At 41.4% G+C, this 27,584-nt stretch overlaps 1 protein-coding gene across 1 annotated transcript in view; it reads left to right on the top strand.

Annotated features, from left to right (window-relative positions):
* The window catches only part of LOC114441524 (transmembrane protein 132D), a 169,723-nt gene that overhangs the window by 112,691 nt on the left and 29,448 nt on the right, over window positions 1-27,584 (top strand). The window contains exon 5 of the mRNA XM_028414495.1: window positions 15,153-15,348. Coding sequence (XP_028270296.1) covers window positions 15,153-15,348 — 196 coding nt within the window. The remainder of the gene's footprint in view (window positions 1-15,152; window positions 15,349-27,584) is intronic.

The following is a 27,584-nucleotide window of genomic DNA, read 5'->3' as shown; positions in this document are numbered from 1 at the left end:
AAAAAGACAGAAACACACACGAAAATCCACCTTTTACAGCCACAACGAAAACAACACACAGCATGCACATCATCAGTGTAATGAGGAGTATTCTGTACTTATTGATTTTGGTTATTATATTTTAGTCATACTCTTATATTTTGATGTAACCTGTAACCTCTGGCAAAGGAATTTCCTCTGGGATTAATGAAGTTTTATCTTATCTTATCACATCTTATTCTCAGAAACATGAATGAATGCATGAACAGTGTGAAAACATGCTGCACTTACTACTGTTTTAAATTCTCAACAGAGGAAAAGGCAGTGTTGAGAGAAAGATTGGTGTCTCCCCCTCTGCTTCTCTTTTTTCTTTCCAGCCTTCTCTCTCTTTTACACACAAGCAGACACACACACACACAACACAATGTGATAAGGAAACGCCTCGCTGCTTTCTCTGTCTTCCTCTGCAACCACAATAACAACATTCAATCACTGTCTCTGTCTCTGTATGCCACTCTCTCTCTCTCTCTCTCGTCCCTTCTCCCCTCACCATCTCTTCTCACCTCCTCATCTGAGCCTTTCATCACCCCCCCCCCCCCCAATCTCCCTCCTTTGCACTCATGACTTGGAAATCTCATGCTGTCCTGTTCTGATCTGCTCCAGTTAGCTTTCTATTCATGTCTTAAGACGTCCTGCTGCATGTCACTTACAATGATGTGAGAAGCCTGTTTGCAGCCTTCAACATGATGTAGACTTTTCCACAGTCAGGGTCAGTATTGTCCTTTAAATGTTTCTTTAAAGATGGAAAATGATGTCTTGTTGTTGTTATTGTTACTCACAAAGGCACTCCAATCCAACACTTCTTGTAAGACCAGAGCATGGCAGTGTGAGTTTAATTTGGAGAATTTTATATATATATATATCGTAGCAAGCTTCATCTGTATGCAGCTACTGGCCTCAGCTTAACCTTTAACCACAGGAAAACTTGGCTCAGCACACATGCTGCGTCATATTTACACACAGACACATCAAAGTTTTGCTGAGGTGAGTTGGTGATGCCTAGGCAGATGGTTAGCAGTCTGTGACAGCACCCGCCGGTCACTCAAAGTGATCCTTAACTATGGGCGACTTTAATGTGATTTAAACAAGTGAAAATTCAATCCCCAAACAGAAATTATTGATTAACTGGGAGGCTAACTCACTGTTGGAACAAGTCTCCAGTTGCCATTTGAGGACCTGCAACTATTACAAAATACAAAAAATCTGACTTTTTGGTATTTTTAATGCTTTCCTTGCCAGGTAAATATCAGAGGGAAAATAACTAAGCTGAAGATAGCTGTTCTGACTTCCTGAATGGGCTTTTCATCGCTTTCAGCCTCTCCAAATAGCTTCAAAAGTAGCATGTACATAAAGTCCCCATGGTACATGGGGAGATCAGTGCCTCTCTAGTGGCAGATATACAGTAATGGCAGTACTTAAGTGTAGGTACCCAAAAGCTGGATGATAAATATGTCAATCTGTTAAATGTTTGGAGGCTGAGGAAGATAAAGTGGGAGAAGATGTTCTGGCTGTTTTATTTAAATGCCATTTGTGCCAGGCTGCCTGGAAGCATTAAGTATTTTTTGCTATTCACAACTGCCTTTTCTGTGTGTGTGTGTGTGTCTGTGTGTGTGTGTGGATCTGACTTGCTCTTCTTCTGTCAGATGTCTCATCAGTGAAAATCAAAAGTCCAAACCTCCTTTCTGCCACACTGTCCTCTCTCTTTGTCTCCTCCGTAAAGTGACCTGTCTGCCTGCCACTCTAATCGACAGTAAGTGTTCTAATGCCAGAGGTGTCAACACGCCCAGAGTGTCCTAGCATTTACTTGCCAATTGACTCCAAGAACACTGAGTGGGCGTGTGTGTGCATATCTATGTGCGTGTGTGTGTGTACGGAGACCTTTCTGAAAGCTGGTGTCATTTAAGATCCATTAATTCAAACACACAAATATGCCCCAGTGATAGGGCGCTCAGCATTTTTATATCACCTGCTCTCTTTTCTTTTTTTTTGTTGCCCTCTTTGTCACTGCCCCCCCCCCCCCCCTTTTTTTATTTTTTGCTATTTTTTTGTTCCCCTCAGTTTCAACTCAGTCTTTTTTCTTTTTTTTTGCCTGACCCCGAGTGTTTGATTGGCAGGGTCACTGGTATGAACAGGGGAATTAAACCCACAGGCTCATTTCACGCTGCAGCCAGACCACTTACCATCTGACATAAAAGGGCTTCGGGCATGGTGAAGGGGGGGGACCTTGGCATTTGGCCTCCAAAATAAGATGACAGACACACACACAAATGTGAACAAAAGCATGTACTGATGCATGTACAGTATAAAAACACACCTGCACATGTACCCGAATGAGTGGCTGCAGACATTCTCTCAGTTCCTCCTCAGCTACTGTATTGTGACAGACTTTCAATAATTTCTATAACCTTGACAGGAAATAAAGGTACAATAACACACCCCTGTCTGTGTGTCTGTCTCACAGGCTCCCGCTGCTTTCCCAACTTCAGTGTTTCTCTCACTCGATCACTTCCCTTTTTTCCCCCCTCCCTTAATCCTGCCTTCCTACACATGCATGCACTTGCGCACACCATCACACCACCTCCCTCTGAGCTGTCAGGCAGAGAAGGCGGAGAGGCGAAGAGCTCGGCCTTCTGGGAGTTGGTGTTTTATTTTATTTTTTTGTAAAGGCCTGAGTGGGCCCTTGGTCTGCATGGCTGACAGGCTGGATTTGATACCTGCCCTGATTCAGTCACTCTCTCAGCTCAGCCCAGCACAGCATGTCATGGCACAGCTCACATGCCCCTGTGTATATTATGAGTGGCTAAATATATGCTAGGCACAATTCCAAATATGGTGGTTCATTGGATGGAGGGAGGCGTCGCTGTGTGTATGTGTGCGTGTGCATTTCTAGCATTTGCTGATTTGACTGTAGTGGTTGCTTAGTGATCAAAGTGTGGGTCACTATAGCCAGTTTTTTCCCCAAATAGGTAGTTAAAAAATAGCATTAACAGTGGCTGTGATCTATTGAAGTGTCCCCTGAGCCGTGACAGTATGTGACAGTGAGCCAGCATGCACAGCCAGGACCCTGAAAGTGTAGCTGCTAAATGGAACTCAGCCGTTATTAATTTCATTATTTACACCTGTGGTTTTTCTACAGTGACATGTCAAAAATGTGGAGCTGACCTTAAGCAGCAAAGGGCAGCAAACACCCACACAGGTGTTTTCAGTTTCACCGGCTGTTTATGGCCCCTGTCAGTTCAGGGCTCCCACTTGCTTCTTATAAGGCTGACCTCCTCCTTAGAGGCAGCAGTGGCTCAGTGGTGAGCAGGGTTGTCCAATAACCGGAAGGTCAGCGGTTCGACCCCAGCTCCTCCCTAGTCCTTGGGCAAGGCACTTTACCCGCATTGCCTCCAGTGCACCAGTATGAATGAATCGGTGGTGGTCGGAGAGGCCGTAGGCGCACCTTGGCAGCCACGTCCCTACCACTGGTAGCTCACCACTGCCATGTGTGGTGTGAAAGAATAATGCATCTCAAGTCAAGTCAGTCAAGTCAGCTTTATTGTCAACTCTGCTATATGTGCTGGACATACAGAGAATCGAAATTGCGTTACTCTTCACTCCGCAACATATAACATGTAACTAAAAACTAAAGATAAATATAAAGTGTAAAAAAAAATGTACCTACAATGAGGCACACACAAAATACAAGGCACATAATGAAGGCACAATGCAGTAAGAGTGCAAAAGATGTATAGTGCAAGTCAGTGCAGTTGGCATAATATAAACAGGAATGGTTTAACTTATAACAGCTTATTGAGACTGGTATGAGAGTGCAAAAGTTGCAATGGTGCAAGACAGTGCAGTTGGCATAATGTAAACATGTAAGCGCTTTGAGTGCCTGCCCAACAGAGCAGAAAAGCGCAATATAAGACCAATGCATTATTATTATTATTATTAAAGCATGTAGTAACCAAAGTTGAATGTAACTTAAACCTTTTATAAACTGATGAAAAGTTTATAGCCTTTGCTCTTTTTTAACATATTTATACTTTGTGAGGTATCATAGGTGCCCTGTAAACCCAGTTTTTGGGGGGCATTTAGAAGCTCTTAGTGTCCCTTGAGCATCTCTTAACTCGCTACTTTAGACTCTCCTTTTACCCTTCCTCTCGACTCCCTATCCTTGCATCTCCTTAGCATATTTTAATAGTAGAGTCTGACAGCCGTGCTGGCCTTTTATCTCCCCTCTTCTCTTGCCCTCTCGCTTCTTCTCTGGTTTCCTCTCTCCCCTCTCTTCTCTTCTAACCAGTGCTTTTCACTCTATTTGTTGTGATAAATGACTGTTAGATGTGATTTCCCCAGGATCATATCTCTCCCAGGGCCACACACCATAATTAGACGGCATGATTAATAATTCATTCTTTCTCTTTTTTCTCTCTGTCAGAGTGTGTGTGTGTGTGTGTGTGTGTGCTTGTGTGTAGGCGTAAAGAAATCCATCATACAGCACAAAGCCAACGATTGAGTCATTTTCCAATCTGAAGCCAAAACAATGAAAAAGTTATGATAAAAAAAACTATGAAAATGAGTTCACTGTAGAGACAAAGATTTTACATGTCAATGTGCGACGCAATGAAGGAACCACAGAGGAGTTTCTCCACACACACACACAGACACAGTGTGGTAGAGAAAGCCTTAGAAATATACACACATGGACAGATGTACATACCTACCATGGAGAATTGTCCTGATGTAATGGACACAAGTACAATTCTCTGTGTGTGTGTGTGTGTGGTGGGGATTTCTCTCCCATTCTGTGATGTTGTATGTTCAGTGTTTCAGCTGAAAGAAGAGAAACTCTTCCAGCTGTTTCTTCTGTTGGCGGGGGAGTTTTTAATTTTTAAAAAGACAAGAGTGTAGAGAATACATCTTCTTCTTCTTCTTCTCTTATTTGACGTATTTCTGGTGTCATATTTTATGTATTAAAAGGTTTTATTAAGCTTTGTTTTGGTCATTAAACAACAACAGCTATCTAAAGTAACACCTGCTGAGGGGCGAAAAGAGGAGATAAAGGCTGAGTAATTAGCCAAGTTGTTGCAAGAATATTTTGGCATTTCGGTTATCACCTTTTCTTACCTGCAGCCTCTAGGTTGTGTTGTGTTAGTCAGGGAGCTTGTGTTCTGTCATAGTTCTGACAGAGTGCTGCAGGCCAGCAGCGTACATCCCACTTTAGCTACTTACTCCTCTGTTTTTGTTGTGATATGTTTCATTAAAGAACTTCAAAAGTCGTTTCATTTCTCTTCATTTCAAACAGTTTGTGTCTGTTTTGGTAATCACACAATGACAAAATGCTCCTTTTGTGCCCCTCTCTTTTGTTTTCCTCTTTATTATTCTGTTTCTTGTGTTGACTAAAGGTCCCCCCTCCCATTCTTCTTTTATTCTCTGTTATGTTTCTGCATTTTCCCTTTATATTTTCTGCTTTGTTCACCTTTTTTTCGGCACCAGCTCTACTAATTGATCTCTTTATGTCTCCCTGCTACATATAACATAAATTAGATTCTTTATTTCCACACATAGATTGGTGTAGAGTGCGTGGAACATAATCAGCAAGCATAACTGGTTATTAAACAGTAGGAAGGCCACCAGAGGGAATGTTGTACTCATGCCCATGTTTAATGTAGTAGCATTACAAACAAAATGTACAAAATAAAAAATAAAAAAAAACAGGCTATTTTGCATATGCCATGGTTAATGTTCACTGTGGGAGTTGAGTCCTATTCAAGCAAAAAGCCACAAGGCGGAGATTACTTAAAACCCTCTTGGCTCTTCTTACTCATTGTAAATCACAGTGCGCTGTGGATTATTGCTCTTTAGAAAACACACCACTGTGCTAAAATGTCAAATTTTCATTTTGTTTCCACAGTAAGTAGCAGGTACATGGTGTGCCACTTCATCAACTGAGCTAGCAGGAATCCCAGAGTAGCTGTTTTAGCTTTAAGCGACAGTAATTAAATATTAGCACAATAATGGTGTTTTCGTTAACTAGCTTTCGGATCACCCACACATCAGACCAAATCCCTGACAATAGTCCAAGGAGCATTGTTTTTTATGTTCTTCCTAGTGGTGAGCATGACCTCTGGCTTCCCAAGATGGGGTAAAAAATATCTTATAAATATCTTAAAAATAAATATCAAACATAATACACTACAGCAGAAATGTTGTGATAATAGTCTGGAGGTTCAGTGGTCTGCATCCTTGCTCACCCCTGCTACAAAGAGCCATGCTTCCTTTTGTGTCTCTCTTTCAGAGAAACAGTCAATCCTCAAATAAATTAAACAAAGAAATTTCATTTTTGTCCCGGCAGGGCCAAGTATAGGCCATAACTCAAAAGATGTGTCTTCGCCTCCCCGGACAAATATCAAAAAAAAGCACAAAAATATCAGAGAAGATGGAGAAAAGCAGAGATGGATGTGATACCAAGTGGTGCATTAAATCAATATCTGATTACAGGCACACTGGAAAGGTCTCTCTGTGTGTGTGTATGTGTGTGTGTGTGGTTATCAAGTTGGGATGGAGGCTGGGGTGACGGCATCAAAAGTTCCCTGTGTGTGACTGCACTGTGGGTTTTTGATTTTTAAATGTGTGTGTTTGTTTGGTAGCTGTCGCTCTGCTTTTGCACCAGATTTTTCACATATCCCCCACAGATCGATACTGTGTTGCTCTGTGTGTGTGTCTGCATGAGTGTGTGAGATTGGCAAAAGGGGATTTAAGTGCAATAGGAACCAATAAAGTGTAAATCAAAGCAGACATGGTGTATAGCCAGGTGATTTCTGTCTGCTAAGGGGAAAAAATAGTTTTGCCCAACTGTAACACCAATGACAAAAAAAAAATCAGTGATAATAAAAAGTTATCCGGTGTGCTTCGAAATCCATTTTGTCTATTTTTACCTGCTGTAAAGAACTATTTTGTTCCTTTTCCGGTGACAATCCAGGCCTAATACATTTAATAACACTAACCAGGATACCTCCCAGCTGTTCTCTCTTTTAAAAGCATGCTTGCTTTTAAAGCAGTACATGACTCACATGGCATGCTGATGATTACATGTAATTCAAGAAGAAAACTGGAATTATCAATTCAAGTTGAAAAGGTTATTGGATAGAATGCAAGGTTCTGGTGCATTATGCTACAAAGAGGGAAAAGGCAGAATGGGTTTCTGGTCCAGTAATCGTGTTTCACTCTTTCCATTTGTTTCACCTGCAGAGGGTGAGACGTCTTTGGCTTACATTTATATATGCAAGAGGAATAAAGTGAGATTCATATCCGAAGTTATAAAATGGCAACCGTTTTTGTGACATATGAAAATCCTTTAAAAGATACCGAGTGACTGTCATTTTATCAGAGTTTGGGTTTAAGCGCTTGCTTTCTCACACTCACACACAAAGTGGGGTTGTCTGAGGTAAGTGAGTGGGAGGAGATGTGTGACTTAATGAGATCTTCAGAGATATGAGAAAATGAATGCCGGGAATTTACTCGTTAACGGCACATGATCTGTATCTCATCAAGATGATAATTCATATCTCGCTATTTTGCAGCAATTAGACAAACTGGGGTAGTCTTAATGGAGTCTAATGCAGATATCCTTGCTGAGATGTAAAGTCTCTCGCTGCTCACATGTTTTTTTTCTTCACTTCAGTACATGTTTTCTTCTTCTATCTGTCTGTCTCTGCATGTGTCTTCAACTCATTTGTCTCGTCTTCTTCTTCTTCTTCTTTCTCTCCAAGGCTTTCAAGTATATGGTAATAAGTTTAAAATGAAACAAGGAGCAAAGTTATGGCCTTGAAAAAGACCTATACAGTTTAGGGTTTGAATCATTACAATTAAAGGTGAAGCTCTTGTCTTTACTTCCATCCTTCCTGAATCTTCCCCAACCATTTCTGCTGTGTGTCCTGAAAACAAAGCACTGAATCCATAAAAAACACACACACTGAAAAAGACTAAACATGACACCTGGGAGAACATTTATTGTAAGTATGCATGAGTATTCACACACAGGTGTCCCTTTGCTGGGCCTCTCTTAAAAGCATTTGCATGTTGCATATTGGGATCTATCCGGGCAGGGGGTTTGTATTTGCCCCCCTAGTGTGTTCGTGATGGAAAGAGAGAATGTGTAACTGTTGTTAAAATGAAGAAAGAGGGAGCAAATGAGTGTCTTTCTTTGTTTTAAAGGGGATGAAAGCAGATGGTGTCTGTGTAGCAAGCGTGCGTGTCTGTGTGTGTTTTACAGAGAGAGGAGACTATTTGGTTGTCCAGGTAGGGGGTAGGTATGAACAGGAAGAAGCGAACAAGAATGAGATGACATAGGTCTGTGTGTGTGTGTGTGTTTATAAGTGCTTGGGAGGGGGTCTTTGCATTTTGGAGAAGGACTTGTGTGCAATCAGACAGGGATATGGCTGGCATAGCAGGAGTGAGAGGGAGCTGGAGATGAGGTGGCCCATCTCCCAAAAATGGAAGATGGAATAGCGATGGAGAAATGAAAAGAGAGAGACATAATCACACCAGTAAGGCAATTAAGAGGAAGCACATGACTCCAACCTGCAGTGTGACAAGTACAGTCGTGGAGTACCTCACACACAGCTTTTTGTAATACAGAGACCCAACTAACCCGAAACAACAGCTGCTCTGTTTCATTGATCCTTTTAACATTCACCAAATGATAATGTGTTAGTGGGTCGCATGCACAGTGGTGGTGCACATGGTGGTGTCAAAATGCACACATAGAGCTTGACCCACACACACACTGTATATTCTAGTGTGTGTGTGTGAGAGAGAGAGAGAGAGTCCATGCACGTCCTTTGTTTCTGCAAACTCATTCCCCCAGAGTCCCCTCTGTCCTCTCAGTGACAACCTCACTGTATTCCTGACAGCTTGGACACACACTTGCTTCCCTGTGTGTGTGTGTATGTGTGCCTCTCTCTCTCTCTCTCTCTTACACACACACACACACACACACACACACACACAAGGTTTCACATATCTTCCGTGTACCTTACATTAACTGAGGATACACATATTTATGTTTAAAATGTCTACAAGTATCAACGTGTATTTGCATCCTGAAGAAGGATCCTATGCTGTGCATGAGAGCCACCATGTTTTTTTTAATAATTGAAAATGATTCCTCGCTTTGTTAATTAATTTTATTGTAGCACTCATCAAAAGCAATTCTACAGTACATGGCAAATATATACAGTATTTAGATCAGGTTAGGTGGAACATTGTTACCTAATAATCTGCATCACTAAGATCACTCATTAAGCATTTAGTACCATATAATGTGGATATCTCTACAGCTGGAGAGCTTAAAATAGCACCTGATTTACTTCCGTCTTTCTCTCTAGCCCTTTTTCCCATTTCCCTTGACATTATAGGGTTTGATAACTGATGGCAACCCGCATCTGACAGCCGGTCAGTGGAGGCTAAACCAGGTTAAAAAGGCTCAGCGGGTGTGTGTGTATGTGTGTGTGTGTGCTGCATGAATACATGTGTGCAACCAAGTGCCCATAGAGCTGTTGAAATTAAGTGTGAATAGCTGATTCGGCAGACTGCCGAGCTGGGATAAAATACACACACAAAAATGCACACAGTGATATGCATCCATACACAAGTGGACACAAACTCTCTCTCTCTCACACACACACACACACACACACACTTTGAGGTTGTCTTAAGCCATACTGACAGGGCTTGTCTGCGACCGTGCGTTGCATCTCTGTGTCCAGCTGTCACACACATGCCCACTCACACACAGGCTCTCTCTCATTCACACTTGCACACACAGTGAAGGTGAAGGTGGGTGACGTGTGTGACAGTGTGTTGTCAGCATGTGGTTCCGCCTGGCATCGTTTTGCAGTTACTTCTGTCTTTGTCTCCCTGTAGCAGCTAACATCTGACAAGTGTATGTGGTTGTCTATCTATCTATCTATCTATCTATCTATCTATCTATCTATCTATCTATCTATCTATCTATCTATCTATCTATCTATCTAAAATTGAATGTTCCTCTATGAAGCCCCCCGTGTCTCTCTGTATGACACACACACACCTGCTGTCAGCCACTGGCTGTGCAGGTGCTGAGGGGAAATGCTGTAAGTGACAACTTCCTCTGAGCAAAAAGAGAAAAATCGTACCTTTGCCTTTTTTTCTTGTTATCCTCCTGTTTCCATCCTTTCTTCCCTGGCTTGTATTCTCCCAGGGGATTTTCACTCTTTTCTTGCCAGCGGTGCATGTCTGTTATTGTTGTGTGTGTGTGTCTGTGTGTGTGTCTGTGTGTGTCTTTGTTCTCTATTGTCCTTTGAATTTCCCCTGAGACGACCACTTTCTACAGTACACTTTGATAAGACAACCCGTCCTCCCTACACTTGCTGCATGGTGTGCTTGTCTGTGTGTGTGTGTGGGTATGGATTGTATATGTCTTTTTTTTCTTGTCCAAGTTTGAGGGTGACTTAAAAGAAAAAATTTCCCTCCAGCTCCCTCTTCCTTCTCTTCCGGAGGACAAGTGAGTGAGAGGTTAGCAACATGGTGTGAGTTAGAGGAGCCACAGCGGGACGAACTTCTCAGAAAACAAAATTGGAGGGACGTTGATTTTTCACAATCTGCTGTATGATAAATGTATGGTTTTGAATTTTGTTTCACCACTCGGCTCAAATGTAATGTGTGTTTGTTATTTAGGCTGTGACAGAGAGATAAACGGGTCCTTGACAGTGTGTCCAAGGCTGTTGGAGGTGCTGTGCGTGTGTCCTTGTGCTACCCCCCTGGATCAATGTGCCACGTTTTTTTTTGTCATGTCAACGAATGACTGCTTCACACAGAGACACACAATGCAAGACATTCAAAAATGCAAAGGGTACGTTAAAGAGACAGCAAACCTTTTTAATTCATCTAAGATTCCCTTTCTCTATTAGCCTGTCTCTTTTGTAGATGTCACTGAACATAACACTAACAGTCTATAGTCACTGTAGCAACTCTGTCAGGCCGCTTGCCTTTGAGCTAAATGCCAATGATGGCATGTTGATATCCTAAATGTGAAAATGCTAACCAGCTTAATAAACAAAAATTAAAGAGGACTTATTACAGTTCATCTTCAGGCCTGGGTGTCTGTACCAGATTTCACACTGACCCATAGTCCTAAAACAGGAATCTTGGTCACATTGTAGTAACAAGGATCACCAGTGTTGATACAACTGCTCCCCTGGGAACCAGGCTTGTCTAAAACCAAGGACTGTGATCCAACCAATCCTGACTTTGATAGATCTAATACTACAAGGATGATCTAACATCCAGGTCAACTGATGGCTAAAAGGAACAAACAGAGGAGCAATAAGGAGATGGTAAAACAGAGAGGTGATTAAAGATGCGGCATTAACAGTCAGTGAGGCAGCAAGAAGGATTTTATCTCAGTTGACCCAGCTTGGAAACTAAATAGTTTAATTGATGGCTAAATAGATAAACAGAGAAAAAAATAGTCAATCATCTTCCCTAATCAGCTCTGAGACTTCCAAAGTGCCAAACAAGTCACACAGTAGTGTGTGTGTGTGTCTGTCCAGCCAGCACGTCTCAGAAGACACTCGCTGCTGCCAGAAGTGTATCTTTTTATCTGGGTTTATAGGCTAAGCCAGGGCAGCCTCCCTAGGCAGGGAAACATTCACTATCAAAAAAGATGTGTATCTGTCAGCCCTGCTGTGTATCAAGCTATCTAACTATACAGGTGAGTGAGATATAAAAGTCCATCTTCAGATGTTGTAACCCTTTGAAGTGTTCAAATAGTTGTTTTGTAATGGATTGTGGTCATTTCTGTTTGGTGCTGTAGCCACTTTTCTTCATCCTGCCTCATGTACTTTTGTCTCAGATCGCATTTTCTAAAGACACATAATAGTGGAAGAGAGGCAGTGCAGAGAAATGTCCAATAACATCAGATAAAATAAAACATCACCAATTCTTTCAAGACTCTAACCTTTTCTTTGTTGATAGCATCACAGTCCACCTAAACTCCAAATACGGGCAAAGAGGTTGGATATTTCAACACACAGGTCAGTGGAGATTGACTTGCTTTTAGAGCCTGCCCCAGTCATGTCCTGGAGATTTTCAGTATGCAACCATAACAAGCATTACACAAAACTTACCCAGAACAGCCTCAAAAGGCAGGTAAGCATGTTAAATTGACCACTCACAGGTATGTGTAATGCTAACTGAGTTCAAATTTCTGGCAGTTTTACAAGCCTTCAAGGTTTTACGATTAGCTTCTCTCTAGTGTGGCTGTGGCTAGCGTGGTTGTCTGCTAATTGAGAGGTTGATGGATCAATTCTGGCCCTGAGTGCAGGCCTTGAGCAAGACACTTAACCTTAAGTTCCACTATTAGTGTTTGCTTTTGTGGATGAAAGGGGTTAATGCGAAGTAGTACATAAAACATACTGACCATCTACCATTTTCTATAAGTCCAGTTGCCTTAATTTTAATCTCTTAGATATGGATCCATTTAGAAATCTGCTTCAGCATTTAGAAGTTGCAAGATAGTGTATTTGTGTTTCAGTGCATTTTTTCTCTTGCATTTTTTTTTTACTCACCCAATCACTCTCTTACTTGCTTGCTTCCTCCATAATTACCTTTCTAGATCAGTTGATTACCTAATGCCCTCGTAATTAAATTCCTATCTGTCACAGAAGCACCTGTTCATGAAAGCCAGACACTGTAAAAACTGTGTGGCCTCGGTTGTGAGGACGATTGTAAAACCAGGTCAGATAACACATGTTGACCCAGTCCAGACCAGCGCTGTAAAGTTGCACCAGAGTGTCAGTAGCAGGGATAATAGCTGAAGGCTGGCTTTGCCTGAAGGAAAACATGCTCAAGAGGTGGTGAGAAAGTGTGAACTTGTGCAGCGGTTTTGTTTGGATGGTTTCGAGTGCTGGAGAACAATGTTCCACTGTGTGTATGTGTGAGATTGTGTGTGTGTGTATATGCACTAGAGGACAGTGTAATATTGTTTTGGAGCCCTGTGGTTGGGATGGAGCTAACACCTGAATGAACCTGTCACTGCAGACACATTGCTTTTTCAGCTCCAGCGATTACACTGCACCCAAACACACTCAACAATTTTTGGATGTGTTTTTTTTGTACACGTGTAAATGTGTAAGTGTATGTGTGTGTGTGAGGCTGAGAGAGGAGTGTGTTGTTAGGGCATTGCCTGTGTGTATGTGTCTGTGAGTGTGAGAGAGACAGGAACAGAAAACAAGAGTGACAGAGCATTGTGTCTCAGTGTGTATGTGTCTAAAGCTCTGCTGTGTTTTGGGTTTCTCTCTGGAAAATATGAAATACGGCTACTGCTGCCGTGTCCTTTGAGGTTAAAGAAGAAGCCATATTGATGGGCACACACACATAGTGACTCGCAGAACATTGGGAATGGGGTGTGTCTTTCTATCCTCACTGACAGCACCAAAATAAGAGCAAATGGATGAAATACAGCAAAGGAACATTAGACTGGTGCATTTCAGGAACATTACAGCCCTGTATGATTGTGCTGCTACATAACTCTGATCTGAATTATGACTGCCCTAATCTGATGCACAGATGGGAAAGGTGTGTTCTTACCAGACACTTTCATCTTGCAAATAGGAAAGGCTTGACATAGACTTGCAGGAAAAGTAGGGGTATTTTTGATGCTGTGGCGTCCATTGCTTTGATACATTTGTTATTAAAGGTTTACAGAATGAGAAAAGAGTCCCACATCAGATCTGTTCAACCTTAGTGCTAACAAAGCTGCGGGTATTTATCAAATAAGGAATGGCTGCGATGATGTCAGGTTAGGTTTGGGACAGAGAAAGGGAGACAGATGGGGAGAGACAAATGAAAGAAAAGCAAGTGTGATAGGGGATCTGGTGGAGGTCAAGGGGACCTGACACCCATCAGTTTTCACTCCTTAATCTATCTGTGTAACACATCCCATCTCCCTAGATACACACACACACAGCAGATACCACATACCCTCAGCAATTGGCTTTGTCGTGACCTTTAACCCATATATACCTGTGTGTGTGTGTGTTTTGTAGTAGACATCGCTATAAAACATTGGCTCGAAAATCAATTTACAGCCGCTTACCTTACTAGCTACTGCCTGTTTATGTGTGTGTGTGTGTGGGGTGGGGGGGTGGGGGGGTAGAAACAAGAATAGGAAACAGAGGAATTTAAAGTATGGAGTCCAGCACAGAGATATTTTTCTGTCACTAAATTGTATCTAAATTATTCTTGATGCTGTGAACCAGTCCGCTGTGCTGCGCAGCGAATGTTTATCTCCAAAATATCACCCAGGAGACCTTTTGTGTTGCACTTACTGTGAACTGTAAGTGGGTATATTTCACTGCTATCTTGACCGCAGAAAACGTCCTGTCACTTTTCAGATAGCGTTTTTATTTAAGGCATGCTGTGCTGTTTCTGCTCTACATGTAACGGCTTAAAGTGGCACAAACAAAGCATTTCATTGCACTTGTACAAATATTTAATTGGGTTGTCGGCTCGTTGGTCATTCTTTAATTTATCTGGAATACGACCACTGGTGCTGACCTCTACACACAGCATGAATTATGACACCCTCGGCTAAGGTCTAGGATGCGAGAAATCTGTGCAGTGACAAATGACAAAATGGGGTGTAATTCACAGTGGCAGCAGATAGAATCAGGATGTCTGACAAGCGGAGAAGCAAAGCAGGTAATAACAGTCTGCAAGGTTGTAAGGGCATGATGTGCAGCAGGAATCCAACTTATCAAAATGACAGTCACATTTCAGTACATATGAATTGAGGTGAATAGCGAAGCCTGAATGAAAGGAGGATTTCTTTCAAGTTGCAGAGGGTTGAACTTGAACCCCTGACATAAGCAACTACTGACAATGCCACAGTATAAGCAGAAGGTGAACCTGATAGTATATTAGAGGAAGTGGCTGCTAAGGTGCCTTCTGTTCTGTTGTGTTAGCTGGTCATGCTAATCGTGTTTTTCTTTGTATTGTAATAAATAATTTGTCCTGTCAGTCCGCTCCTGGGTGATAAATCACATCACATTCAGGATCTCTCTAACAACACCCTTCTATCTTTGCAGATTCGAAAATCCCTCATATGAGGTAATGCAGCTAGACTTTGAGGTGGACAACGTGATCACCCTGGTGCCAACCCAAACTCTACACTGGAACGTTGAATACCCAGCTGGCACGCAGACAGCATCCCGGCAAACAGACAAAGTCTCGCACCTCTACATCAGCAATGCCGACATACAGGGCATCGTACCGCTGGCTGAGGTAAGGCATGGCTGGATAGATGAGTACAGATAATAGATATCTGTGAGCAGACATATTGACATAGCCAGCAGGATGTATTTCTTATGCTGGAATAAACTCCCCTCGTCCGCCTCCACCTCCTCCTCCTCCCAACCTTCACGCTGACACCCACAGCCCACCGTCTTCCTTCAGGGTGATCAAAGCAGTAAAGGTCAGCTTGTTTACCCCCTCCTGTTGCTACAAGCCTCACGGTCACACACTCACAGCAGGGGTTACCCTCACAGGTTTCAAAATCACAAGCAGCCTCACAAACCCCAACAAAGGTTGGTCTTGGTTGACAAAGACGCGCATTTATAATTGCAAGAAAAGTTACGGACACACCTGCCTTCATGCACAAATGCTTCTCTGCTATATGCGTCCTGCTGGCAGGTGTCACTGTCAGGTTCATTTACCTTTTCAGTAACCAGCAAACCCTAAAATGGTAGGAAGACTGGAAAAAAATATTCTTTCAACCCACCACCAGAAACGGCTTCAGCCCAATTTGAGCTAAAAATGCCTTTAATGGGAACACTAGGAAAAGTGAAAAAAAAATCTTAAGATAAAATACTATCAATATGTCATAAATTCACAACCTTAACTGACATTGCTGCTCCGGCTAAAGCAACCCAGAACCTCTGGCTGGAGAAAGATGCTTTTCAAAATGCCTCTATATAGTTCCATTACCACTGAGGTAGAGCTAATCTGGCCTGATAGCCCTCCTTCAAACAGTAAAGCCCTTGTGACAGAACCCAATTTTGCTCAGGGTTTCTGCACCTCCTGTCTTTTTCACACACTGCAAATGCAAGCTTGAAGCTTGAACCCATCCAATAGCACTGCTGTTGGGATTTTTGCTAGCATTTTTCAAGAAGATGGTGTGAGAGAACCCCTATGAGCTCCAACTTTTTGCACTGTCATTGAGAAATGACAGATGACACGTGCCAATATACATATAAATAATATACCAATTATTTCTTCGAATGTCCACCAGCTCCCTGGATACAAGAATGAATTAAAAAAGAGAGGAGGCACCCATCTCTCTGTGTAGATACAACATTATTATTCACATCTACAGTTTCTTCTAAAGTGTAACACAAGCAAACAAATACACACCTTCACATCCCTTTTTACTTCCTGTCTCTCCATCTGTTTTTTTGCACCTCTCTTTAGATAAAAGCATCAAAATGGCTGCTATTACAAGCCATCTGGGCCTTCTGATTTGTTTACCAGAACTCCTGACCAGGTGTTGATTGTTGGTTGGTTGTTTAAGGTGCCTGTCATTGAGAGGGGTCTTTGTGATAGGTCACCAAGATGAAAGCTCTGACTTTTTGGGGAGGTGTTTGAGGAAAGGAATAAAATAGTGTACTATCTTCAAAGAGAGCTGGGTGTAAAAGCTTTCAGGGCCTCACATCCTGCTCTTTAAACAATTGTACATCTGAAGATTGGATCTAAACTGAAATAACCACCTAGCAAAATGTAGGATCTTTCTCACAGCTGTTTAAACAGCATAAAAGCTAAGCATCATGCATAATTGCATCAGGAGTGCTCTGCACTGGCTTTGAAACATTATTTCTGTCTCATCTGTTTGGGTGATTCAGCTCCACCTCAGCCATCATTTACCACCTCCAAAATCAAAAGTCAGCTTATGAAGCGTACTAATATGGCAGTGCAGTGGGTTCTCTTTTACAAGGCAGCAATGAAAACCAGAACACTGGCTGTCATTACCGAGCCCTTTCTGACATTTTCCTCCTAATTCCATATATCCATTAAGGTTCTGGTCTCTTGGCTGAGCTTGAAAGAAAGAGGCCCTCTTCAGGAAACGAGGGATTATTAGGAGTAATTTGTCTTCTGTGGGGGCTGAAAAATTGGTTTCATCTTTTAGAGAGGAGAGGAGAGGTGAGGAAGGGAGAAAGAGTTGTTAGAGAGAGAGAGAGAGAGAAGGGAAGGGAAGGGAAGGGAAGGGAAGGGAAGGGGAGACAAAATGAGCAGCAGAGAGTGAGATAGAAACACAGATCAGCTGACTGAAATGAACAGAACTGAAGTTTAAATTAGTGCTGGTGCCATTACTCTGGTCAAAGACACCTCTGTGTCATTGATCTCTGCAAACAATATAAGCCTCGTCATTTACCAGCACCTTTAACCTCATTTTTTTGTAGCAGGTCAAACAAACAATCTATCTGCCAATACACAGAGCTCACCTGCAGCAGAGTCGGTAGTTTGAATTCTTCACCGTACCTTGTAAAGTCATTTCTGAGTGTTTTAACTCTACAGTGTCTGTTATGCTGTGAGAATCAGTGGTCAAAACAGAGTACTACAATCATAATATGCTTTACACCCTTTGTTCCCTGAGTTTGTATTGATAACTTCAGAACCAATTACCACTCCTCTTACCTTTAACTATTGATTTCTTATTAACCATTTTAACTTCTTGTGGCTTTTCAACCTCTGTTTTTTCTGTTGGTGACTGACCTATGGTTACACAATATATTGATTGTTGCTTGGCTGTAAAGGATAGCTAATGCTACAAATGAATTGTCCCTTATTATTGATATCTGTAGGAGAGCTTCTTCAGTGAAAGATCACAGGATAATTTGCAATTCCATTACATTTACAGTCACAATATTCTATTAATATTGTGACTTTTACAACTAGAATTGTCTTTACAGAAACCCACAGCCTGAACCCAGAGCAAGATCAGAATTTTAACGATCCTCTTTTACATCATCGATAGGTGCATCAAATTCTGTGCTTGAATATCTTTTTACAAGAAAATAATAATAACAATAATTGAAGTTATGGCCAAGAAACAGTACAGATTATCTAAATGCATGCTCAGTGTTACATATCATAACAGTCGTATACAGCAGAGAGTACAGCGGTATGTGGAGTCTTCCAGGTTTCAGCACCACGGACAGCGATGCAGCATATAGTGCAGTGGAAGCGTGCCTTCGTATCACAGTGACGCTTCTAATGACTAAATAACCTGTTATGTTAAAAGGTCTTAGATGCTGTATGTTCCCACCAAGTGTCGTTACACACCTCTCACCTTCCCGCTGAGAGAGGAGACATCTGATCTGATTTTGGGTTTGATTTTGGTTTTTGGTCTGATTTGTAGCAATACCTCTGCCCTTTTCTAATAATGATTAATCACTGCACCTGTTTACCTACATTTATCTCATGATAGTAAAGGTCCTCTCTTTCCTCTCCCGCATTGAAAAGTCCTCTTTCGGCCTCCCATGCTTCCTTCTTCCCACTCTCCATTCTCCTCTGCCTCACCTCTTCTTTTTCTTCTTCTTTTTTTTATCCCCACCCTTCCTCCAGCCTCTGTGTCTCCCCCTACCTTGTCTCCATCTCTACTCTGTTTTCATTTCTCCACGGGGCCTTACCTCTCTCGGAGGCTTTGCTACGTAATTAATTCTTAATTAGAACACTTGTTTATCTTTGTTGCTTAAAGATGCCTGTGTGTGTATGTGTGCAGACTTCTTAGCAGAGCAGTTATGCTAAGTGGCATCTTAATTTGTCTCCTCCGATTGGTTCTCTGTAACAGGAAGTTAGAGGAAGGAAGAAGGGACTGAACAAAATCAATAATCTGTTGATGAAAGCACAGACACACACACAGGTTTCAAACTCAATTATAGATTTACCATTTTCACAATCTCTGTGTTTTTTTAAAGCAGCCCCTTTCTCCATTTTTGTTTTTTTATCTTTATGTCTGGATCTATTGTTTTCTCATTTCCCCTATTTTCTGTGTGTGTTTGTTTCTCAGCAGTGGTCTAAATAGATGTTTGCTAATTTACACTGATATTCAGCAAGACACTGTGGAATCAATCTAATACATGCACACACTCCCCAGGGCTGTTATGTTTGTTTTAACTGCACAGCTAGTCATAGTTGTCTTTTTTTGTTGATGTGAAGACAAAAAAATTATTTCATAATTCAGGGGAAACATCCACAGATATGTTCTTAATCTCTTGTGATGGACACACACACAAGCACACACTCATTTCTGCTTACAATATTGGCTTGTTACCAGCCTTCAAACACCCAATTAATCAACACATATGACACAGTCTATGCATGTGTGAGACAGTGTATGTATTTGGGTCACTGAGGACCCGCATGTCCTGAGCTGCAGGTTCATTACCATACCAAGCGGCCGTGGTTCACTCCAATCAGTCAACAGATATATGAGAAAGAGGGATGAGAGGGAGAGAGAAGTGTGTGTGTGTGTGTGTTAGAATTAGAATTTAAGTTTGAAGGCGAGTTAGGAAATGACAACAGCTATAAGACAATGAAGGAGCCCACTGCTTTTACTTTCTATCTGCATGCAAAGTTAATTAAATAAGCATCAAATTCATATTTGCTCCAGGCGGTCTGTATTGAAAAGAAGAAGTGTTTTCTCTTTTTCAATATTTAGACTATTCACTTGATATAATGCAAATACCAGTCAGCTTCAAGCAACCTGCCACTTGATTTACACCCAGCATTGCAAAATAATTAAAAAAAAAAAACTTCATTGTATTGTGGCCTTGACAAACATTTAACAGCTTTTATTCTCTCTTTTGTCAGTATCTTTTCTATGCCTGTAACGGACTTATCAATGCACTGCTACCTTTTCAAAATGAGTGTGTAGGTTTACATGCTGCAGTTCACATAATGAACACTTTATCATCTTGTAAGAAAAGACCACCAGAGTGTTCGTTACATGTTTTAAAGTAAGTTGCAGCTACTGCTATACATTTTTCTGTGAGATCAAGCTTTCGTAGTTTGTGATTGGCAGTAAAACCCACAAGACCGTAACATAAAAATGGGGTCACTCACTGGAGGGAAACTATAAGGTATCAGTTTCCAACAAGATCAGCTGATTTGACTTTTTTTTTCGGTCCATGAATCAAACCAGAAACTGAAGAACAACCTCCTTCATGCTCAGTTACATATAATCCCACCCGGGAGCGTCTTAGTCCAACCACAGTATCCTCATGGGCCACAGAAGCAGCTGAAATGAAGTGCTGTGTTGTGCTCAAGTATACATCACCAGCGATCAAAAGGCGAGAGGAGACTCATGCCTCCGGGTTGGCGGCGGTTAGGTGTGTAAAGGAAAACTCAGTATTTAGGTCAACAGACTAATAAAAATAAATACATTTTCCTCATTTTAGGACAAATAAAAGGTTTTCTTTATCGTAAATAGAAAGAGGATTTATCAGGAGACGAATCAATACACAGTGAAGATACAGGGAGAGAGATGCAAATCAGACTGTAGCTTAAAATCTCATCCACACAAAATTAGCCTGGTTAGCTATAAGTACAAGTGACAGAAGTGGGCAAGAAACAGACTGATGAGGTGACACAGAGAGGAAAAAAAGACAGGCAGGAGGGGGTGGGGAAAGAGGGTTGGAGGGGGTGGGGAAAGAGGGTTTGGGGGGGGGTGAATGACAGACGTAGGCAGGAAAGAGAACAGACAGGAAAAGGAGGGTGGAGTCTGACTAATTGATAGAAGAAAAAAAGAGAAAAGAGGAGACAAAGAGAGACCAATGTAAAAATACCCAGAAAGAGAGAGCACAAGAGGGAGCAAATTAAATAAGCCAAAATGGCAAAAGTGGGCACAAAGCAGAGAGGAAATGTGAGTGTTGTGTAGAGAGAAAGATGGAGTGAAAGAGGAGGGCCCAGCGGAGGTGCTGAGCACCATGTAACAATCCCTTGGAAGCTTGGGGGAAGCACAGAGGAAGAGAAAAATGAGTGAGAGACACAAGGAAAGGGAAGGGAGAGAGAGGAGGCGAGAGCAGGGCAGTTCTAATGCAATTAGGGCCTGGAAATTGAAAGTACAATTCTCCCTGGGATCTTTGTAAGAGTGGTGTGTGAGTGTGTGTGTGTGTGTGTGTGTATATATATATATATATGTGTGTGTGTGGTTAGATGGGCTGTTAGCTTTCATATCTACCAAATGTCTTCATCCCTCCTCCCTCCTGTTCTATCTCTTCGTCTCTCCCTCTCTCAATTTGACTCCTGGAAATGACGCTCTCATTTTACAGTCCCTTCCCTCCATTTAATTTCTCTTTCTTTCCCTCTCCCACTCGCTCTCTCCTTCCCTCCATCTTATTCTGCCACTCTCTCCCTTCCCTTCCATCTCTCTCTCTCTCTCTCTCTCTCTCCATTAATTTGTGAAGAGGAGACCAAAAATGTCAGCTGCTTTTTACATTTAGATTTTGTATTTCAGGCATTTAGCTGATGCTCCTCTCCATTTCCTCTTGCTCGCTTGAGTGGCACATCGGTACAAATTTCATGTTTTTAGATGACGGAAAACCAATGAAGCCCAGTAATAAGTTTAGAGATAGAGTCAAATATCTTTACATAAGAGCACGTCATATTAAATTATGTTTTTTTTAATGCAGGAGGCATTTATAAACTAAAATTACATAGGTTACATAAAATTATGATTCCATGTCAACAGTTTATGTTCTGGCAAAACACAATTATGCAGTAACTGACGTATTTAAAGTTTTAAATGGTGGCTCCTGCCTGTTTTATGAAAAAGAAAACTTGCATTGAAATGCATTATGGAACCACTGTAAGGATATATATACACATATATGTGTTTGTCCAAAGACAGGAAGTGGGATAGACATGTGCGATAGACATGAGCTAATGGATGTGTGACTCCCCCATAGACTTGTTCATATCTAATTAGCTGCTGCAGTCAGTGTCATGACAGGAGGTGAAGCGGTTAAAGGTCCAAGAAATTTACCAAAGAGAGGATCTAGAAGCACCATCAACAACAAAAGTTTTTGAGTTTGCTACACTTTAACATTTAACGTCATATTACAGCACTTTTAGCATTGATCTGCTATCCCAGCAGCAGAAGAGGACCATTAAAGGTAGGCTAGGAGATTTTGAAAAGTCAGTGAGAGACAGCCAGATTTGGAAAGTAAACACACGCCCCTTTCTCTCGGAGCTCACCCCGAAGCCACGTCTCCCAATCACATGGATGCGCATTACCTGAAGACGAGCTGCGGTCTGTGACTTCGGCCATCATGCACGTACCTCTCGTACAGTCTCTGACTGTGTGTTGATCCATCAGGTGACACATCCATGTGTTCCATTTTGGCCTTAACCAGTGAACAGCTTCAGATGCTAGTTACTGCACCGTGTTATTTATACGCCATCCCATGATACCACGTTGTAGAACAACTGACCCCTGAATCCCACCAGGCGCGTTTGTGATATGCTCGGGCTGTGCTGCACCAGGCACAGTAGATCACTGCCACACTGCTCAGTGTGTGAGGTCTCATCAGAGACTCCCTCCCAGAAACGACCCTCTCGCTGCTGCTCCCCAAAAGATACGCCCCAAATCTGTTTTGGTCAAGTTGCATCAATCCAGTGAGAAAAAATATATTTAAAGCCTTTAAAGGAATTTATCTACATCATAATACGATGCACATGTTTATCAGCATTTAGCTGTTATTCGGAGGATGGATAGCAGTGCTAGCGTTCACATCTCTGGCACATTGTAACATCGGTTTATGCAGCAGCGACATGGAGGGTTTACCTTACCACAACTACACACATTCATACTAGGGAGGCACCCGATACAATCACACTGATTTTGTCCACCCACCAGCTGAGTGTTTATTACCTTGACATTATCAATTGGACGTGTTTCATCACACAGTGTGTGGTTGCATTAGTCACACAAAGGATCAACAGTACCTGGAAGAACTCATCCACACCTGCCCTCAGCTCTCAGGACCTGGTCTCCCACACAAATTAAAATGTTAATGCAGTTACACTCTATAAAAACTGGCATATCATAGCCTGTTTTTAAATCCTGGCATGTTTACAGTGAAATGTTGTACGGGTTTAGAATAAATGGTGGGTCCTTCAGCCAGTCAACAAATCACTTTGTATAATGCTGTTCATGATGGGAAATCCAGGAGAAGAGTGTGGGTAGAGAGGCGGGAAAAATCACAGAAGGTGAAACCATGGGATGCATATTTTATCATTTTCTATAAACTGATCACGTTTATAATAGATTATTAGTGTTGTCTTGCTGATTTTCTGCACCCTGCCGAGAAAATAACCCTAAAAACGCTGCTGAAAGCAAACCTGCTGCGACGTGTCCAAATAGTGAGCAGGGGGCACTTTCACTTTCTGTTCCATTCATGCTTTTTGCTTTAACATGCTGGACAAAACAATGTAGCCCAGAGGCTTGTTTGGCAGTTGTTAGTTGTGTGTGAATAAAGGGAGTCCATTGAAAGTGTGTGGGGAAAAGCCATGCACACCATTCAACTAATAATCTTTGCAATGCATTGGAAGAAAACACAGTTTATAAAAGTCTTCCAATGAAAAAGTGGAAATTTGGCTCAGTTACTAATGAGTAGTCTGAAGTCTTATAGATCACAAGAAACATTTCAGCGTTTGGCCAGCGCTTGGCCTGAAGTAATTACTCTGTCTAACAAATAGATTTGATTTGCTATCACACAAACACACATTCACAAGTATAGAAACAGGGCACAGACACACACACACACAACTCCAACGCAGCCAAATAAATGAGGCGGCACTCCTCGGGCCTAATAGTCTGGCTGTAATTAACATTGTCATAGTGATAATAGCCATTTATCCCTGACATATCATAGACACACACACTCACTGACACATACACACACACACAATCCGAAACCTCTATCTTGTCTAGGCAGCTCGCCCAGCTGTCACCTCCCTCATCTGCTTCACTCCCTCCCACCTTTCCTCCCTCCTCCTCCTCTTCCTCTGTTTAGACCTCCTGATCCTTTTTTCTGTTTTCACATTTTCCTTTTAGTGATTCACTCCTTTGCCCCCCCCCCCCCCATGTCTTCTTACATATTTTTCTCCCTTTCTTTTCTTCAATGTTTAAAACCCTTTATTCTCTCTCTCTCTCTGCCTTACTCTACAGCCTGTTTCTACCACACACTGTGACTTCTTTTCTCTTTTTACGGCTTAGCGTTCATGCTGCAGCAGAATACAGTCAGCGGGAAACCAAATGTTTGTTGTTTTCTGGCAGGGGTGTTGCCTGACAAAAAAACTTCTAACATGACGGCAGAGACTGGCACTGGCTCTGGCTCTGGCGGGGTCTAAGAGGGAGTTTCTGCAAGATCCCGCTGGTAGATCTTAAATTCCACTGTTCATATCAGGACAGGAAAGTTCAGGCAAAACAAAGAGAACTATAGAAGAAGCAGGGACATCTGCAGAAGGTTGACAACAGGAAGACAATTCACAGGTGTGTAATAGTTGAGCATATAATCATTACTGGCACACAAAGACGGCTGACCTTTACTGAATGCAACATGATCAAGGGAAGCTGTGCATTCACTCTGTGAATCATGCATTCAAATGCAACCAGATAGATACACCCTGTAATACGCAGGCTCTGCCTGTGTTAAAAGGCAGAAAGGAATTGACCTGATTATCGATGATACAACCGTTTGCACATTAGGAAGCCAGTCTCTAATTATTTTAGTAAACAGTATTGACTTTTGTGGCACTGGGCAGCCGCTCTGCTGAATCACAATATCAGCAAAAGTCGAGGTTCATTTACTTCAACAAGACCTAATACAAAAGCAAGACATTTCCAGGACTGCACCTTAAGACTCTACAAGGAGGGAGAAGAGCCTATGTAAAAAATACGTAAATAAATAAATTGATGAATAAAAAAAAAAAAATGTTTTTTATGTGTTTAATGTCATGGTTGGTAAACAGAGGACAGTCGCTATGGTTACCGTTTGTTAAGTCACTTCATTTGTACAGAGTGAATGTTGTTTAAACTGCATACAGATCATCTACACAAAGTAACGAAAACTAAGCCAAGTATAAAAAAAATAACACGTCCGGGTAACAGCACAGCTACGTTCTCTTTTCATAAACTCTTCTGAACTTTCCATTCAGTAAAATCACTTGCCTCCGGGCAGAGAGCAGGCTTAATTTCCTGCTGTCGTTTGGTACCAGGAATATACATAAATTAGGAGCGATGATAATGAAGACGAATGTCAAACAGTTATGTTTTCACAGTTTAACTGTTGGCTTTAAAGCCGATCTCTGTGCTCCTTGGACCTGTTCTTTAAAACTTCAGTTAATGCAACCACAACATAAAGAATAAGTTCAAATTTATTCTTGATTATTCAAAATTATTCATTTTTAATGATTTTACTGTTTTCTGTGGAGCTAAGTGGTTTATTTCAATTATTTTACAGTTCAAATAGTTAATTACTAAGCTGCTGCAAAGGACTGTCATCGTGTGGTTTTGTGTATGAATACTTGATTTAGTTCAAATCAGCACATGCAGTTAAGGCTAAAATACTCTGCAGGGCCACACACACACCCACACACACACACACAGAGGTGTGACACACTTGATGTGTTTAATGGGTCTGTAGTAAATTGCAGCTAAGTGCCTTCAACCAATTTTCCTTTCACAGCTGAGCCTTCACATACACACACACACACACACACACACACAGAAAAAATCCCAGAGCAGTAAACACCTCACACACGATTTTTACCTGAAGAAGAAAAACTAGAAACTAAATATTTTAGAAAAGATTGCATTGTGTAAATTGATCCATGTTGAAGCTTTTGTGTTACAGAATGTGTAGGTTTCTTCTTTTTTCAGTAGTGTTCCATTATTCAGGCTCTTCTTGGATGCTTTTATGTGCTAAGTATGCTTTTTCCATTATTGCAGCATGTACTCTGTCACAAGAGTAGTCTATAGCTGACATCTTTACCTTCTTTATTCATATGCAGCAGCTTGAACTGCATATTGTTCAACTACTGATACATTTTTTTGGTACTTTATTATATTCCTTTTATATCTGCAAGGGTTTACCGTGCATATATTAGCATATACAGCAGTGGAAACCTGCTTGTGTTACACAAAACACTTCCATTAATGTACTAGCCCAGCTGTGAAAATGGAATTGGAGCAGTAACGTGCTGAACATCTGATTTGCACACGTGAACATCTTCACTGACTTTATGACTTCATTAATGCCATATATAATGCATTAAACTATCTACATGGATGCATGACCTGTAAATTATTTTTCTTGCCTTCTGCTGTGGCCGCTCAGATCGGAGGTAGACGCACAAACCACATCAAGCTTTCAGTCCTGTGGTCTCCTGACGTGTAAATAAATAACAAGGCAAAAAAAAGATAAAAAAAACAAAGAAAAATCAACATTAAAAGACAGAAAAGAAGCAAAAATTCAACATGTATGTTCTTTATCTGGTCAAACATTTGATTACTATTTGATTAGCTCTGCTTGTGCCGTCTGCATACATCTGGGGTACATCAAGTGGAAACAGGACTACGTGCCAACAACATACTGCCTTAACAGTAGGGGAAGTATGTTGTTTCTTAACAGCGGGAGCCTTTGAAAACAAGCATTCACAATTACCTGCCTCAAATATGACACTTTAGACATTTTAATGCAGTCCCCTGTGGAATCCCAGAGTCACACACACAGTAAAATAAAAGTAAGTGTATCTTCAGGCTAACAGTAAAAGAGGAAAAAGTGATGTCAATGTTAATGATTAGTGCTAATTAAGTGAGAATGTAAGCGCCATGAAAAGTTTCCTGCCATGCATATTTACACAGTGGAATGAGAGCAGTGATTGCATAATGACACAAGTGCAGAGTCTGGATCAAATCACTTGTTTGATTGTTACTGGGAGCTATTTTTTTAACTTCCTGATAAAGAAAAACACGATAACTCCATTAACAATGTGCCCAATTAGCTAATTGGTATAGATGTCGATAGATGGGGGGGTGGGGGCCTTTAATGTATTTTTGGTCGTTTAGAGTGTGAATGTTTGTGTTGCTGAGTGTACTACTGTCAGCAAAAAGGGCATGGGCTGATTAAATGATTGCTTTTAACAGAAAACACTTTCCACTTCCTGTTGCTATATAAGACACATCCATACATTATGTAACCGTGTTAACATAGTATCAACTTTACCATTCCAATGCCCAGCTTGCTATACTTTACTTATTTTGTGATTACACAATTCCGTTTCATAACATAAAGTATATTTTTTGCCTTAGGTCACAGTGTTTGCATTATCTGAGCGAAAAGGTCATAACAAGAGCAAACAGGGAGACTCGGACTTGTGTATGTTCCGAGCAATTTCCCCCAAATGAGAAACTCGACAATTTAAGGAATGAAACGGAAAGGCAGATGTGTCTTCCTGTG

The sequence above is a fragment of the Parambassis ranga genome, chromosome 9 (assembly GCF_900634625.1).
Source record: "Parambassis ranga chromosome 9, fParRan2.1, whole genome shotgun sequence".
Classification (NCBI taxonomy): domain Eukaryota; kingdom Metazoa; phylum Chordata; class Actinopteri; family Ambassidae; genus Parambassis; species Parambassis ranga.
The sequence above is the reverse complement of the archived record's forward strand: the minus strand, read 5'-3'. Positions and strand labels throughout refer to the sequence as shown.